This window comes from Mesoplodon bidens, assembly GCF_964165515.1.
Source record: "Mesoplodon bidens genome assembly, chromosome: 6".
Lineage (NCBI taxonomy): Eukaryota > Metazoa > Chordata > Mammalia > Artiodactyla > Ziphiidae > Mesoplodon > Mesoplodon bidens.
In genome coordinates, this window is record NC_138162.1 from 13,732,602 (window position 1) to 13,749,184 (window position 16,583).

Here is a 16,583-nt window from a genome sequence, read left to right on the forward strand (position 1 = left end):
GCTGCTAGTATGGAGTTAAAACATTCATTTGACCTTTTAATTATATTTTATTGTAGATTAGTGTTCTATATCTTATTATATATAAAACATGCTCTATTACATATATGTTTTATTATATTTATAAAATGGAAATTTTTATGCCCTATCCTTTACAAAGCTAGAGTAGAAATTTTTTATTCTTTGAAGATGCGTTGCTTTTAAAAATCAACTTTAGGATAATTAAAATGGGTTATTTATTACTTACCGTAGGTCACTGGCCTTTAAGAGCAAAAAATTTACTAGACTACAAGCAAGCTTTGGACATGCTTATAACTTCTTAGTATATATACAACATATTTAATAATATATAACATATTGCTATATAATGCATATAGTAATTTATAATATATTATGGAGTATATTAATATAATATATAATACAAGATCACAAAATATGTCACTATATAGAATTTATTATTTTAAAATATATTTTATATATTTCATATCACATATACAAATAAATAATATAAAATATATCTTTGTGGAAATTCTATATGTCCATATGCATGGCAATGAGAGGTAGAGTTTGAGAAAAAAGAAGATGCGTTTATTGTTTCTCATATCCAAGAGAATCATTCCCAGAAGTGATTGCCTCATTTTTTCCTTTATCCAGTTCTCAACCAATTGAACACACACAGAAATTAGATAGCAGAAGACCTTATCACATCTACGTGGCAGACCTAATGCGATGATATTTATATTCTGAGTCTTCTCGATATACAGGGGAATCCATTCAAGAATGATTTAACTAAATAAGATTAAACCTTTCTATATATAAGCTGAGAACATGCTTCTTTTTCCTGAATTGAATATGAATAATTTATACATTGGTGAGGAGGAGGGAAAATTATTTCAGAATTGTTATGCTTTAAAAGAAGTGATGAGCTCTTGAAATGAATTTGGACTGTTCTGACAAACAGGTGCAGGTTAAGGATTCACTTGATCATTTGGTAGGAGGGGTCCCGGTGACCCTGAGTGCACAAATGCTCGATGTAAACCAGGAGATATGCGACTCGGAGTCAAAGCAAAGTGTAACACGTTCCAGTGATGGAGTAGCTTCTTTTGTGGTGAATCTCCCATCTGAAGTGATGGTGCTGGAGTTTAAAGTGAGCTGAATTCTTCTGTTAAATTTTCTGGGACAGTGTGTACTTTTGACTGTGTGTTTTGGCCAATGTGCAGAACAAATGCGGCAGATTTTATACATGAGTCCAGTGAACGGTTCCACAATTTTGCATCCAAAAAAAGAAAAGAAAAGCACCAGAGGCAATCTGCAAATTCATTGAATGGTCCTTGAGGAAGATAAATCTATCAGTTTTTTATTTGGGGTGAATTATTTTCTCTTATGTCTGTAAGACTGTATTAGAATCTAGAAGTATCAAAATAGGTATAGCAGTGGAAATCAGTGATAGAAATATTCTCTGTTTCCCACCTCCCAACTTTTTATCTCTTTTCAGGGCCACAAAAAAGCCAAACGTGGAAGCCTCTCTTTTGTCCAGCTGTATGAGTCACTCTACCTTAGAGCTCACTTAGTAGTCTTCTCTCCCAGCAAATAATATTTAGGTTTCCAATCCCAAATAAAAAATGAGTAAGTTAGTAATGCATGTCAATGACCCCAGCATGCATAGATTCACTATCATCTACTGAGCCCGTATGAAGTGCTAGGCATTGTGCTAACCATTTTGCAGCTGAGGAAACAGAGGCTTTTAACCTTTCTTATGGTTAAATAACTTATCCAGACAATAAATGATGGTACTCAAGAGGCAAACCAATGCCTATCTCACTCCCGAGCATGGGCTATTAACCAACCCCTCTGCTGTCGAAGGCCGATATTGGTGCCATGATATCATTTCTGCCCCACTCTGTTTGTAAGCCCTTCTCTGTGCCACGACTTCACAATGAAACTGGGCCAGAGAGTCTGTGTGATGTCCATTCACAACTCCTGTCCCCAGTCCTCAGGACCTCCCCACTGCTCCCCTTCCAACCCATAGGAAAAGGAGTTCCCAACTCACCATGACACTTCAGGAAGGGTGCCAATATTCCAGGAGCATCTTTCTCTCTTCACTTCACCAGACTTTCCCACCATAGCCCACAATCCCATATTATCCCAATTATTGTCCATAGCCTTTGTAGAGTTACTTGATACCACAGCTGTACAAACACTTTGGAGTAATGGATTTCTTTTTTCTTTAGAATTTGGTGTTGTGAATTTTAGAAATTTATAAAGCAAAGAAAGGAATTGAAAAGGTATGTTTCACAGAAAACATTACATCACAGTCCATGTATCTTTTTTCACTTTTTTTCCTTTTCAGGTCAGGACCAAGGACCCAGACCTTCCAGAAGAAAATCAGGCCAGTGAAGATTACCGAGCAATAGCATATTCATCTCTCAGCCAAAGTTATCTTTATATTGACTGGACTGAAAACTATAAACTTTTGCTTGTGGGAGAACATCTGAATATTGTTGTTACCCCCAGAAGTCCATATATTGACAAAATAACTCACTATAATTACTTGGTAAGTATAATAATGATAGATTTACACCTATCTATTCCCCCACCTGATTTTCCTTTGCTTATAGAAAAGCGTTAGAATGATCCCTTACATATATTCTTACAAAGCACTTTCCAAAACATCATCTAATTTGATAATCAGCTTTTCAAAAGCCTTTGAGACAGGGCATGATTTTCATGACTACTTCACAGATGAGGAAACTGAGGGACAAAGAGGTTAAAGACTCACTACAGTCACTCAGTTGGGAAGAGGAAGGTTGTAGTTAGATTAGACCTGGGAACCTCTGACTCTGTGTTATATGCCTTTCACCAAAGACAGCCTGATTCCTCCATAGAGAGAGCCTGATTAAATTCTCACATTACCTCTGCTCTACTTCATGGCCAAAGATTACATGCCTAGACCCATTTAAAATATGTGCATTTCATTGGAAAAAAGAGGGGACCCAAATCCTGTTCTTAAGGGTTTGAGTCATATCATACTTGCTCCAGCAACATCCCTGTTACATCACTTAAATTAAACGGAGGTGTCAGTCAAGGCTGGCAGTGAAAGGTAGGAAAGAATGTAAAAAAAATGTTAAGGGCTTCCTGACAATTACCCAAGAAATGGAATTAATTATTCTGATGATCAGGCCAAACAGGTGATGATGATTTTTTTCAACAGTTTTGAAGAAGAAATTTAAAAATAAATGAGGACCATACTGACTGATGAATAATTAGGGGACTTGTTTAGGGACTACGTACCAAAACCACATATACAGTCCTGTTCTCTAAGGACAATTTAAGGGATCTTTGAGGACATTTTGGCTTCATATGATTTTTAGGGTGGTTTTTTTTTAACCTCACACCTCGAATTTAGTACCTAATCTCTGGCTTTAAAACTTAAGGCCAGAAATTAGGGAAAAAGAAGATGCACTCTACCTCCTCATCTATATTTTTTAATCAACTAAACAAGGAGATGTTAATGACAGTGTGATGACTTTAAACAGATTTGAGGTCAAATTTTAGCTCTCTGAATTCGTAGCTAGGTGGTTTTGAACTGAAATCAGTATGACATTTAGTTAATTCCTGAACCTCAGTCCCTTTATCTGCACAATGGAGATAGTATTCCTATGCTTCTGGTTATTATGGGAACTAAAAGAGTTAATTAAATGTAAAGTTCCTGGCACATAGTAGGCCCATACAATGTTAACTTTCTTTTTCTTTAACGTAATTTCTACTCCAGCTCCAAGCTCCATCCTGAAGCAAATGTTTTGTTTTTATAATTACCGTTGCTACTGCTGTTTATTTTTAGATTTTATCCAAGGGCAAAATCGTTCACTTTGGCACAAGGGATAAACTTTCAGATTCAGATTATCAAAGTATAAACATTCCAGTGACACAGAACATGGTTCCTTCAGCTCGTCTCCTGGTCTATTACATTGTTACAGGAGAACAGACCGCAGAATTAGTGTCTGACTCAGTCTGGTTAAATATTGAAGAAAAGTGTGGCAACCAGCTCCAGGTAAGCCACAAACTATAAGTCACAATCCAACTTTCTTCTGAATAAAGGGGCTGTAAATGCAGCTATCTGTGAAGTTTTTGTGTCATACAAATGATATTTTCTTTTTCAAATGACCTTATAGGTTCATCTGTCTCCAAGTGCTGATACATATTCCCCTGGCCAACATGTATCTCTTAATATGGCAACTGAGTTGTACTCCTGGGTGGCTTTAATGGCAGTGGACAGTGCTATATACGGGGTGCAAAGGACAGCCAAGAAACCCCTGGAAAGAGTTAAGTAGTGCATGGCCTTGGTTACTGGGGTGGCCCTATGCAGTACTTCACAAAGTGTGGCCATTAGGGTAAGTCGTGGGGGAAGAATTAAGGGAAGACTAGACCTGCTTTTCTATAGTCTACTCAAAACAGTGACTCTTAGGAAGGTAAGCCATCCTCACGTTAGCCTCTAAAGCCCAGGTCTATCCATTTTTACTTTTCCAAGTATGGAATTAAGCACTTTAAAAACATATGCCATGATAGCAATTACATTCATGGGCAAAGTGCCATTGATTGGGAGGGTTTGGAGATTTGGGAGCAGGGAGTTTATAGTAGCAGCAACAGAGAAGAATGAATAGGCAACCACTGGGGGTTTTTTGGGTTTTGTGTCCTTTTTCTTACTCATTAAAATCTGTGGCCCAGAAGAATCTGAAAATGGTTCACTTCCCCTAAGTTCCCATTTATCTCCCCTAAGCTCTGCTTCTATTTTCTAGGCTTGAATTTCTTTGAAGGAGGAAGAAAGAACTGAGAAACTATTAAGTTAAAAACATTCAGAAAGGAAAAAACATTTGGGGTCAAAATTAAAACTGGAAAAAGCCTCCCCCCGCAAACAAGTTCTCACCCACTTACAACCTAGAGCCCTCTTCCCCAAAATGCAAGAGATTGTGCTCTTTTTTCTGTTAGCGACTTAAAAATTAGCTTGTTTATTAATTCACTTATTCATATATTCACTCATTTATTCTTTTTTGAACATTATATTGATTGCAGTATGCATCCTGTGTACAACACAGCATGGGGTCAATTTCGAAGAATCACCTCATCAAAGCTTAAGACTTAGTTCTTGATTTAATTTTGAATAGATAAGTATTTCTAAATACAAAAGGACAAACTAAAGGAATGAAGTTGGGAAATTTGGTCTTTGCCCATCTGATAAATGAGTGGGCTGTGCATTTCACAGATTTTTTAGAACCATGTAACAACTTGTACCTTTAGTTTTTCAGAGGAATGATTTCCACATCTGAATAGGCTCACCATTTTGCCTTTTGTTAACTCCTAAGAATTATTAAATTAACTAACTACCTCTGGACAGGTATTTCAAACTTTAGAGAAGAGTGACCTGGGCTGCGGGGCAGGTGGTGGCCGCAACAATGCAGATGTATTCCACCTGGCTGGACTCACCTTCCTCACCAACGCAAATGCAGATGACTCCCAAGAAAATGGTAAAACACTCAGTACTTTTTGTTTATTCTTCAAATTGATTCCTGAAATTTACATGGATGATTTGCCTCCCAGACCTCAGTTTTGTCCCTCCTCCAGAATATTCTCTACACTGATCTTATAATATGACTAGGTAACTCCTCTGTATAAAATGTTTCATTAGCCTTCAAGATAAAGTACAAATTCTTTACTGTAATACTCAAGGCCTTCCATGATCCTCTCTCCAGCTCTTTCCAGCTGTTTCTCATCTCACTCTACATGACCTTATGTCTAAGCCATACAGAACCAAGTTAGTTATGGGTGGCACTATTTTACATCTTTGGGCCTTTCCTTATTAGGACTGCTTTCCCTTTTATTAGCCTGGAGAAGCTAGAAGAAGAATCATCTCCTTAATTTGGCCTCTTCCCCATATAGAATTGATCATTACCTCCTCCTTTAATAGGGGGAATACCATAGGGAGGACTAGATCTATTTATAGCAGTGCATCATTGTACGTTCTTACACTTAATTACACACCTTGCCTCAGTCACTGCACTGGGAGCTCTTTAAGGGCAAGGACCACATCTTAATCATTTTCTTTCTGTGGTTTTAAAATTGTTCATAATTATACGTGATACTATTATTTGTAGTAATATAAACACCAAAAATAATTAAAATACCATACCTAACGGAAACATGGCTCACTCTAAAAGCTTAGATATTTCCTTGTAATCAGTGGATCAAAAAGGTTGCAGGATTAAAAACCAAATTCAGATCAAACAAGTCAAACTGTGTGACAATAGATTGTGAGCCCCTCTAAAAACAAGTCATATTGAGATGTGTAGTGTGCGGTGCTTAGTCGAAAGCAGGTTCTCAATATTTGTTGAATGAATGATGTGAATGTTTTAAAAAGTTAAACAATTTCACGGAATTTTGTGGTTTTTGAGATTTTATCTCCTTTTTCCCCTTCTTTTTCTTTATCTTTTTAAAACAGATGAACCTTGTAAAGAAATTCTCAGGCCAAAAAGAACGCTGCAAAAGAAGATAGAGGAAGAAGGTACTCTAAAAGTTTCATGTGATTGCCAAAAGGTTATGATTGTGTCATTCAAAAGGTGGAGAAAAGTGAACATTATCTAATTTCTCCTAATTCAAATAGAATGGGTGAAAAGAAAGATATGTACAGACATCTAGCTCACCTCCCCTGGAAAGGTTAATCCAAATTAATCCAATAGTTCATTTGCCATAACCTTAATCTGAGGGAAATAAGTCTTTGTTATTTTGATCTCTAAAATATAAAAGATTAACTTTTATTTGTCACAAATATTTCCTCTCTGCAAACTTCATCTAGTAATTAAAATCATATTCTTCCATTTTATTCTAACAAAATCCATGATTTAAGTAACTTTGAGATATACCTGGAAGTCTATCTCTTCTTGCATACATTTAACAGTTAAGAGTATTTTAGATTATTTGGGGGGGGGAATAATCCCAACAGAAATTATTTTTAAGTATTATTCAGAACAGAGATATGATAATTGGCAATGCTATAATAGAAAGAACATTGAACCAGGAGTCAGTGCCCTGAGCTCAACTAATAAAGATGTTTATAGTAGTACAATAATACTTTCCATCTGTATATGAGTCATTTTAATTCTAACCTTCATTCTAAGTTTTAATGATATGAAAAGAGAGATACTGATTAATCGAAGCACTTATGATGAGGAAAGATGCCACTGGTGAAGAAATGTTTGAAACCACAAACCACAAGAAACGTTTGAAAAAAATAGGAATTTTAGCTTGAAGAAGAACATACTTGTATAATGATGATAACTATCTTCAGATATTTTCAGGCTTCTCAGATCATTAACTTATGTTACTCAAAGGGTGCTGCTGACCCCAAGGTGCCAGTTTCAAAAGTCAGTACTCAGCTTAGTTGCAGGAAGCTCTTAACCATTTAGTGCAAATCAGAGTGGACTACCTTATGAGGCCACATTCTCCCATTCCTAGGGTAGTTCCAAAGCGGGCCTGGACAGTCAACTAGCCATGGCTGTTGTGGGGCTGGGGTCCTGTGACAGCAGAAATCCAGTATCCCTCAAGAGCCTTTCTAAGCCTGAGATGTTTTGACTCTATGCATAATCAAGGGCACTTGAATTATTACCATTTCAGCTGCTAAATACCAATATGCAAAGTTGAAGAAATGTTGTTATGATGGAGCCCATCGTAATGATGATGAAAACTGTGAGCAGCGAGCCGCTCGGATTAAGATAGGCCCAAGATGCGTCAAAGCTTTCAAGAACTGTTGTGCCATCGCAAGCCAGTTCCGTGCTAATGAGACTCATAAAAATATCCAATTGGGAAGGCTACGTAAGTTTGACATTTTCTATTGGAAAATATGGGGAACTTGATGTAATTTGATGCTTCCAGAAAAGGTGGTTTACATGCTCTATTTAAAATGGGAAGTAGAAAAGATAACTTGCAAATGCTGTTAAGAAAAAAATTTTGTTGTCATTTTTGGGAATCAGAAGAGGTATATATAGTACAGAGCAGAGTGCACTAGTCCGTAGTCAAGACCCAGGCGAGTTTGAAGCTGACTCATTCTATAAACATGAATGATTATTTATCCTCTCTGAGCCTCAATCTCCTCATTTTTAAAGCAAGAAGCTTGGGCCAGGTGATCTCTAATATGCCTTTGAGTTCTAAAATTCCATGGTTCTGTGATATTACAACCATTAAAAATTCTGTTTATACCTATACTGACCACATATAGCAAAAGATTTCTAAATGTAGCATAACCTTAAATGTACTCACATAAAGTTGAAATCTTATTTCAATTTCAACCACAATATACATTTTCAGAATTTATAGAACTCTCATTAACATGTTTTCAGAACTTTTAGGATTTTCAACTCATTTATATACAGTCAAGACGAACAAAAGCAGAGTGACAGATCCTGTTTGATTGTTTTGCTTAACAGTATGTCTTTTTTTGTTGTTGTTACTTTTTTTCCTTTTTAAAAATATTTATTTATTTATTTATTTTTGGCTGCGTTGGGTCTTCATTGCTGTGCACAGGCTTTCTCTAGTTGCCGTGAGCAGGGGCTATTCTTTTGTTGTGGTGCACAGGCTTCTCATTGCGGTGACTTCTCTTGTTGCAGAGCATGGGCTCTAGGCGTGAGGGCTTCAGTAGCTGCGGCACATGGGCTCAGTAGTTGTGGCTCGTGGGCTCTAGAGCACAGGCTCAGTAGTTGTGGCGCATGGGCTTAGTTATTCCACGTCATGTGGAATCTTCCCAGACCAGGGCTCGAACCTGTGTCCCCTGCATTGGCAGGCGGATTCTTAATCACTGAGCCACCAGGGAAGTCCTTAACAGTATGTCTTAAATGTCATCATTCTGAGTGGGTACATTTCTGCAGAAATAAATTCTTGTGGCCATTTATCAAAACCAGGTTATTAGATATATTTAGGTTGTTTTCAGATTTTTGCTTAGTACACACAGTATTTTTTATGAATAATCTAGTACGTATCCATCTTTTGTGGTCCAGTTTTTCAACTCTAATCATCTGGGTTGGCATCAGCTGCCTGGAATTCAGCCTCTGTAGCTCCCTCCTCTCTGTCCCTTGTTCTAGACAGCTTGGCCTCCCAAATTCCCATGGATGGTGTTGCAACTCTGCCAGGGTCTGTATGGGTTTCTCTCCCTGCTCTAAAGCCTGTAAACTGCCTCCAGACAGTAAACCTGGATAAGTTTAGGGTTCATCCAATCTGTCTCCCTTTTCTCAAGGATCACTGTCCTGGCTCACTTATGCTCTAATATTTGAAAGCTCTTGTGTCTGGCTTTCTAGTTTTCTTAAGGCAGAGGTGTAACTCCAGTCCCTATCAGTGCATCTTGGACAGAAGCAGACATTCTGTCCATTATTTTTTTTTCTGTCCATTTTTATTAAAGAAAATATAAATAAATTTCTGAGGTAAGGCAGATAATCATATAAACCTCCCTATTTTACAAAATAAAAACAATTATTGCAATTTTTTAAATGCAAATAACTTTAGAGACTAATTAGTATCTTGTATAATTTCCCGAACATGAAACATTTAGCAATTTAAAAAACAAATTATTAAACATATTTTTAGGCTTTATTCATTTTGTCAGTGCCACTAGTGGAGAAATCCTAAGGCCTTTATTGTTCTATTTTGAAATCACTAAACAAAATGTTTTATTGACCTTTCCGAAAATGCTTAAGCTATTAATTAATGTCCATATTTTAAAATTCAGCTCTAAGTAGAATTTATGTTGTTTTTCCATAACCAAATATACTTTTTCCCCCAGATATAAAGACTCTTTTACCAGTAACCAAACCAGAAATAAGGACTTATTTTCCAGAAAGCTGGTTATGGGAAGTTCATCATGTCCCCAAAAGGTATTATACTTCTTTGACATTTCTCTGAAAAATATGGGAAAATGCAAATATTCTGACCAAAAATCTGGAAACTACCCATTTCCCAATATTTTATTTAAGAGTTAAGATTATACCACCATTGGGTCAAATTTTATTTTACTTCTTTTTTTTTAGCGTGTGATTTCTTCTAATAATTGGTTCCAGGTCATGATTAACTCTTGGGGAAGAAGGGTACCATTCCATTCAACTTCATTCCATTTCAGGTAGCCTTTACCGAGCACAACTGTGTGCTTTACACTGCATTATGCAGCTGTTTTCATCCTGAAATATCTGTAACTACAAAACATTGATTAATAGGGAGAAAGGTTCTTTTCTCGTTAAAGTCCTTTATTCAACACATGTTTATAGAATGCCTACTCTGTACCAGGCACTGAAAACAGTGCCCCTTCCCTTAGTGTCATCCTTCCTCAGGTGGGCCAGGGGGTTGGGGGGGTGGGGCTCAAAGCACAGACTTTCCAAGGAGCCGTCAAGGCAGTGAGTTCAGGGCCTGACATCCGACTTCTAATGGGTCTCCTGGCCTCTACCCTTGTCCTGCCTGATTCCTCCTCCACAGTGTTGTCCACTTCATCTGACATTGCCCCTTGGCTAGCATTTCCCCTCTCAGACCTTTCCACCACTGTCCCCCACCCAGTGATTGGATGTATTGCCCCTCTCAATGAACTCTGTTGCACATATCACACAATATAATAATGTCCTGTTTACCTGACTGTCTTCCACATTAAAATGTAAATACTTCCAGGACAAGGACTAAATTCAGGTTAGTTTTATATTCAGGACCTGGCATAGGGTCTGGCTTCTAGAGGCACTAAAATAAATTTGTTGAATCAATGCACACCGCCTCTGAACTTTTTTAAAGTTTTATTGGTACAGTTATTACAGTGAATCGCAATTTATATACTGAACTATTTCTTCCACTAGACCGTGAACTGCTTGAGAGCAGGACTGTATCTATGAGTGCTGTGTACTCAGTATTTAGTGCTATGCTTGACACAAAGTTGGTGCACAATAGCTGTTTGTTGAATGAGTATAAGCTTGATCTTAATCAGAAATTTTTAGTTATATCAACTTCGTTATGAGCAGTGTTAAAATGCATTAGTATTTTGCTTCCCTATTTTAGAACATACTACACAATAAACATAATTTTTTTCTTTGAATTGTATGTTTTGAATTTGCAATGTTTCAAAGACATCCTTCTGAATTTGAATTCTCATAATACAAGTGAAATATCTAAAAACATGGAATGAGTATAAGAGTTACTGAATAAACTTTTCTTGCTTGATTTTTCTTTAATACCTGATGTGATTTTGTTCTGTTGTGATTTTTTTCTTTCTTCTAAAGTAGTATGAAGCAAGAATTCTGTTAATGCAAGCTGTCAATTTGGGTTAATCAATGTTCCGATGTATTTGAATATATCAACATTTTAACTTTCAGAAACCAGTTGCAGTTTGTGCTACCTGATTCTCTAACTACCTGGGAAATTCAAGGTGTTGGCATTTCAAATAGTGGTAAGCAAATTGAAGTTATATACTCATGTAAGGAATGATTTGATTTGGCAAAATGCAGTTTTTTGTTATTGTTTTTTTAGTTTACACAGGACTTAAGTGGTGTCATTTATTAAAACCTATTTTTAATGTATTACAAAGAGACTTAGATGTGCCCACATCGTGGACTGTATCAGTTTCTTCTTTTGTTCTTCTATTAGCCATCATTTCATAAATACTGATGTGAAGCCCCCATTTTCCTTTGTATTTTTTCAGTGAGTAGAAGATTCAGTAGAGTTAGAGAAAAATATATAATTTCTCCCCTGGACTAGTGCCCTTTTGTGGTGATTTAGTGCAGACAGTTTATAAATAATTTCAGGCTTGGCTTGTTTGCTTGCTATATTTTGTTCTTATAAATCTTGGTTTCCACAATCAAAATTTTATGCCGATTAAACGGAACCAATAATGAATATCTAAAAAAGAGATTTGGTGCTCTAGTTAATAAACATTCTCACGCCTTAAATAGAATTAAATATTTGTTGGACAAATGAAGTTTTCTGTTAATACTAATAATTATTGAATGAAGAACAATGATAAAAGAATAGATCTTAAAAGTTCTTACCACAAGAAAAATAATTTGTAATATGTGTGGTGGTGGATGTTAACTAGACTTATGTATACAAATATTGAATCATGTTGTACACCTGAAGCTAATATAATATTATACTTCAATTATAGCTCAATTTAAAAAAATCAGTGAGTAGAAAATTCAAGGACATGGGGTGTTAGGGCAGAGAAAAACATCATCTAACTTTCATTTTTTCCTTGAAGCAAAGCAAATCTGAGACATTTTAATACTAATAAGGCATTATGGGAATTCCCTAATATGCTTCAACTTTGCTTTCACTTTGGGCTGAAGGTATATGTGTTGCTGATACTCTCAAGGCAAAGGTGTTCAAAAATGTCTTCCTGGAAATGAATATACCATATTCTGTTGTACGAGGGGAACAGATCCAGTTGAGTGGAACTGTTTACAACTATAGAACATCTGGAATTCTGGTAAGTATTTATGGTATGTTCAAATAAATGGAAAAAATGAAGATGTCCCTGATTTTCTGAGAATTCTATTAATGGAATTATCCCATACACACACACACAAACTCAACTCAATGAAGGGAAGAAGAAAAGAAGAAGAGTTAAGATAACTATTCATACAACCCCAATTCAATGAAGAATACAAGTCCTTAAGATAATCAATGTGCTGTGGAGGCTCAGAGAAAGATGAGCTTACATTTGGTTCATTCATCACCCTGATCTCCTTATCTCTAACAACCCTTTCCTTTCCTCCATTTTAGCCATTCACACTCTTCACTTTGCTGATCTTGTCTTCCCCCTGGAAAATTTGATTTCAAACATCTCACCAACTGACCACCTCCTACCTATCCTTCTGACTCATTAACCTTGTTACTTTGTAGCTACAGTTCTACAGCATCATTGAAACCTCCAGCTCTTTGACTCCATTACTTTTTATTCTTCATTAGCCTTCTTATGCTAAAGGCTTTACTTCACTCCTTGTTCAGGTTAGAATTCATAAGCCATCATTATAGCCTCACTGATTAAAAACATGTCAACTCCCTTGATCCCCTTTTGCTCTGGGGTACACTCTGTGAAAAACTCCAGCCATGGCCAGACCCACCATTTGTCTTCTTTTTGCCAACACATTTCTAAACAGAGTTACACATTAGGCTGTCTGATTTCACTTGAAAATCACAATCACAAAATTTTATATAGGAACTCAATGCAGTCTGAAAATCTGACTCTTTTTTTTAAAGCTCTAATTTTATTCTTAGACATGAGTATTTCAGTGGTCTCCAAATATTTCGCTTATAGCTCCCTAAATCTTTTTGGAAAAACTAAGTACCCCATTGGCACATTTTTAAATTGGCATCTAAAATTTTTCTTCATAAGTTCAAAAAAATATGCAAATTTATAACTGGGAATACTTGAGTATTGATATTTTAAAAATAAAACTGTTATATCAAACTTTTAAAGGTATACAGTGAATCTAAATACCATAGCAATCCATTTAAAAATACCCAAATAAACTCTTGTGAACAGATTATATACCATTCCTTTTATCTGTGAACTCATATTTCCATTCCACTCTCCTAGTGTTATATATTTTACACTTGAATGTTTTCTATCGATTACTCTCTCATACTTTGATGCAACAAAAATATGTACATATACTGAAGTTGAATTATTTTTAAGTTTTATGATTATAAGCCTCTAAGTGTCAAATAATTGCTTGCTGATCTAGTTAAAAATGTATTCAGGTCTTCATAGGTATTATCCTGAATTTATAAATTACTGTAAGGGAAACTGACTTGTCTACAATATTGAATTTTTTACATCTCTTCATTCTTTTGCTTTATGTACTAGATCAGGGGTCAGCAATCTATGGCCCATGGGCCAAAACTGGCCTGCTCCCTCTTCTTTTATGGCCTATAAGATAAGAATGTTTTTCACATTTCTAAAAGGTTGAGGGGGAGAAGTAGAAGAAGAATATTTCATGGCACATGAAAATTATATGAAATTCAAATTTCAGTGTCCATAAATAAAGTTTAAAGCCACACCCGTTGTGTAGGTATTATCCATGGCAGAGTTGAGTAGTTGTGACATAGACCGTATGTACTGCTTTCATTGCATTGCATTACTGCTCAGAGCACCACAAAGTGCAATGACATAATTATAATTAGACAGTATTTTAAGTGTCGCACATCTCATGGTACTGCCATATTTTAGTTAATTTTTAAATTATCAGTGCCGTATTCATCATATCAAAACAAGAAACAAGAACATCTGAGATATCTCAGGATAATTACCGATTAATTACCTTTCCTCTTGAGTACAGATCACACTTTCCTATTTCTTTACATCTAGTAACTTTGCATTGACCCTTGGACTTTCTTAATGAAATGTTATAGAGACTCTGGATTCTATTATGATCCTCTGAAGAGCTTTCATCTTGGTTTGTGTGTTTTAGCAGGCAGTTGGCTGAATTAATCTCAAACTTTGAAATCTCATTTCAGTTCCTTTAGCCTTAGCTGGGATGCTTAGAATCTGTGCTGTGCGTAGTTCAAGGGTTGACCAGGTTTGAGCAAAGTTTATATGCTGAACCTGGAGGTCCTTCACTTTTCCGCTGTGGTGGCTGCGCCATACTCTGTCCCTTGGTTCTTTAAGCCAATAAGATGGCAGGTTCTACTGGAGGTTTAGCTACTCCTTAAGGGACTAATGGTGACTGCCCTCAGGTTAAAACTGTAAAAAAATAGGACCCTCACACAGTGTCCCTCCTTTCTTCTGAGTGTCACCTTCTCTTCCAATCTCTAGTGCCTTCAGGTTGTTTTTGGTTTTTTTAAATATGTATTTTGTCTAGAGCTTGTAATTATTATTTGCAGAAGAGTTATCCAAGTAGGAGCTACTTGGCTATTTCTGAAAGCAGAACCACTGCCAGAATTTTTGGGTTTTGGGTTTGTTTTTTTGATATTTGTTATCAGTTTCAAAAGTTGCTTTCTATCTCAATTTACTAAGAGTTTTTATAATGAATTCATGTTGAATTTGATCAAATCACTCTTCTGTAACTCTCCTTAACTACCCTACCCCAGCTCTCCAGGGGGAATCACTGGCCTCAGGTGACCCAAAAGTCTTCTTTAACTCCTGCCTCACCCACCCTAGTTGTTGTGTTTCCCAAGAAGATGGTTAAGAGGGAAAAGGAGCTTACCATTTTTGAGAAATTCCTCAAAATTAGTTGTTGAATGTTGTTACTCTTCCTTGTTTACCTGCTTGATTTATTCTGGATCTTACAGATTTATTATTTTTGGTATAGTTCTGTCAGTTCACTAGATTTTGGAGAGGAGATGAAAAATATTCACTGTTTGAGCCAGAAGTCAGTAGGTATCATTATTATCCCCATTACAAAGATGAAGAAATGGAGGGTCATGCAATGTGCTCTTGTCACACAGGAAATGGCAGAGCCAAGATTTGAACCTAGGTCTTTCCGGAGCCAGAGTCTGGCTGTATAATGGGGTACAAATGGGAAGTTAATAAGAGGCAAGATTGGAAAAGTTGGTCGGGGGCATATTCGCCAAGACCTTAAATGCCAAGAGATGGAGTTTCCAGTCTTTCATAAAACAATTTATTGAATACCAAAGGCTGAGCTATAAGATACAAAGATGAATAAGACACACAGAGTGCCTGAGCCTGGGCTCCCGCTGCCTAAAATATAAACATGTAAAGAGACAGTGTAACAAATGCTATCACGACAACATGAACAAAGAACTTCAGTAGTGTTGTACCCGATTTAGTAGGTAACAGTCTAAGGAATGTTAGATGTTTCTGAGCCAGTGTTGAGCTTTCTAGACATCCTGTCACATTGCTAAGCTCTATGGCAACTGGTTTGTGTGTTTTAGAAAATCTGAAATGAGCTTTCTCTACAGCCTTGGAATCTAAGGGATTGTTTAACGAGTACCAGGGGAGAGTTTTTGTCCAGATGAATGTAATCAGGGCGTGCTTTCCTTATCATAAAATGTTTTGAAATAATTGTTCACTGGTGATATTTCAGTTCTGTGTTAAAATGTCTCCCGTGGAGGGAATCTGTTCATCGGGAAGCCCAGACATTGACCGTCAGGGGAAAAGTTCCTCCAAATGTCTGCCCCAGAGAATAGAGGGCTCCTCCAGCCACTTGGTGACCTTCAGCGTGCTTCCTCTGGAAATCGGCCTCCACAACATCAGCTTCTCACTGGAGACTTCTGTTGGAAACGAAATCTTAATAAAAACATTACGAGTGGTGGTAAGAAAATATGCTTTTTAAAAATTCTTTCAAAAACACTTTTTTCTTTCTGAAAAAAAAAGTTATCAACAACTCATGCTTAAGTGATTCAGAAAGAGACACACAGAGGGAAAATGATAACACAAACATAACAAAATGTTAACATTTGGGGGGATCTGGGTGGAGGTTATCTCAGATATTTTTGGACTATTCTTATAACTTTTCTTTAAGTCTGAAATTATGTTTTTAAAGTTTAAATAAAACAATGATACTTGCTCATTGTAGAAAGCATGGAATACTGAAAAACCACAGAGAAGAAAATTAAAA

General features: G+C 36.4%; 1 protein-coding gene across 2 annotated transcripts in view; it reads left to right on the plus strand.

Annotated features, from left to right (window-relative positions):
• The window catches only part of C5 (complement C5), a 77,822-nt gene that overhangs the window by 23,026 nt on the left and 38,213 nt on the right, over positions 1–16,583 (plus strand). The window contains exons 11-21 of one of the 2 annotated variants that reach the window (XM_081238391.1): positions 959–1,144; positions 2,348–2,551; positions 3,839–4,048; positions 4,170–4,319; positions 5,390–5,519; positions 6,491–6,553; positions 7,663–7,860; positions 9,818–9,908; positions 11,379–11,452; positions 12,348–12,487; positions 16,050–16,277. In XM_081238391.1, the coding sequence (XP_081094517.1) occupies positions 959–1,144; positions 2,348–2,551; positions 3,839–4,048; positions 4,170–4,319; positions 5,390–5,519; positions 6,491–6,553; positions 7,663–7,860; positions 9,818–9,908; positions 11,379–11,452; positions 12,348–12,487; positions 16,050–16,277 (1,674 nt within the window). The remainder of the gene's footprint in view (positions 1–958; positions 1,145–2,347; positions 2,552–3,838; positions 4,049–4,169; positions 4,320–5,389; positions 5,520–6,490; positions 6,554–7,662; positions 7,861–9,817; positions 9,909–11,378; positions 11,453–12,347; positions 12,488–16,049; positions 16,278–16,583) is intronic. The other variant, XM_081238392.1, reaches the window with a different exon arrangement.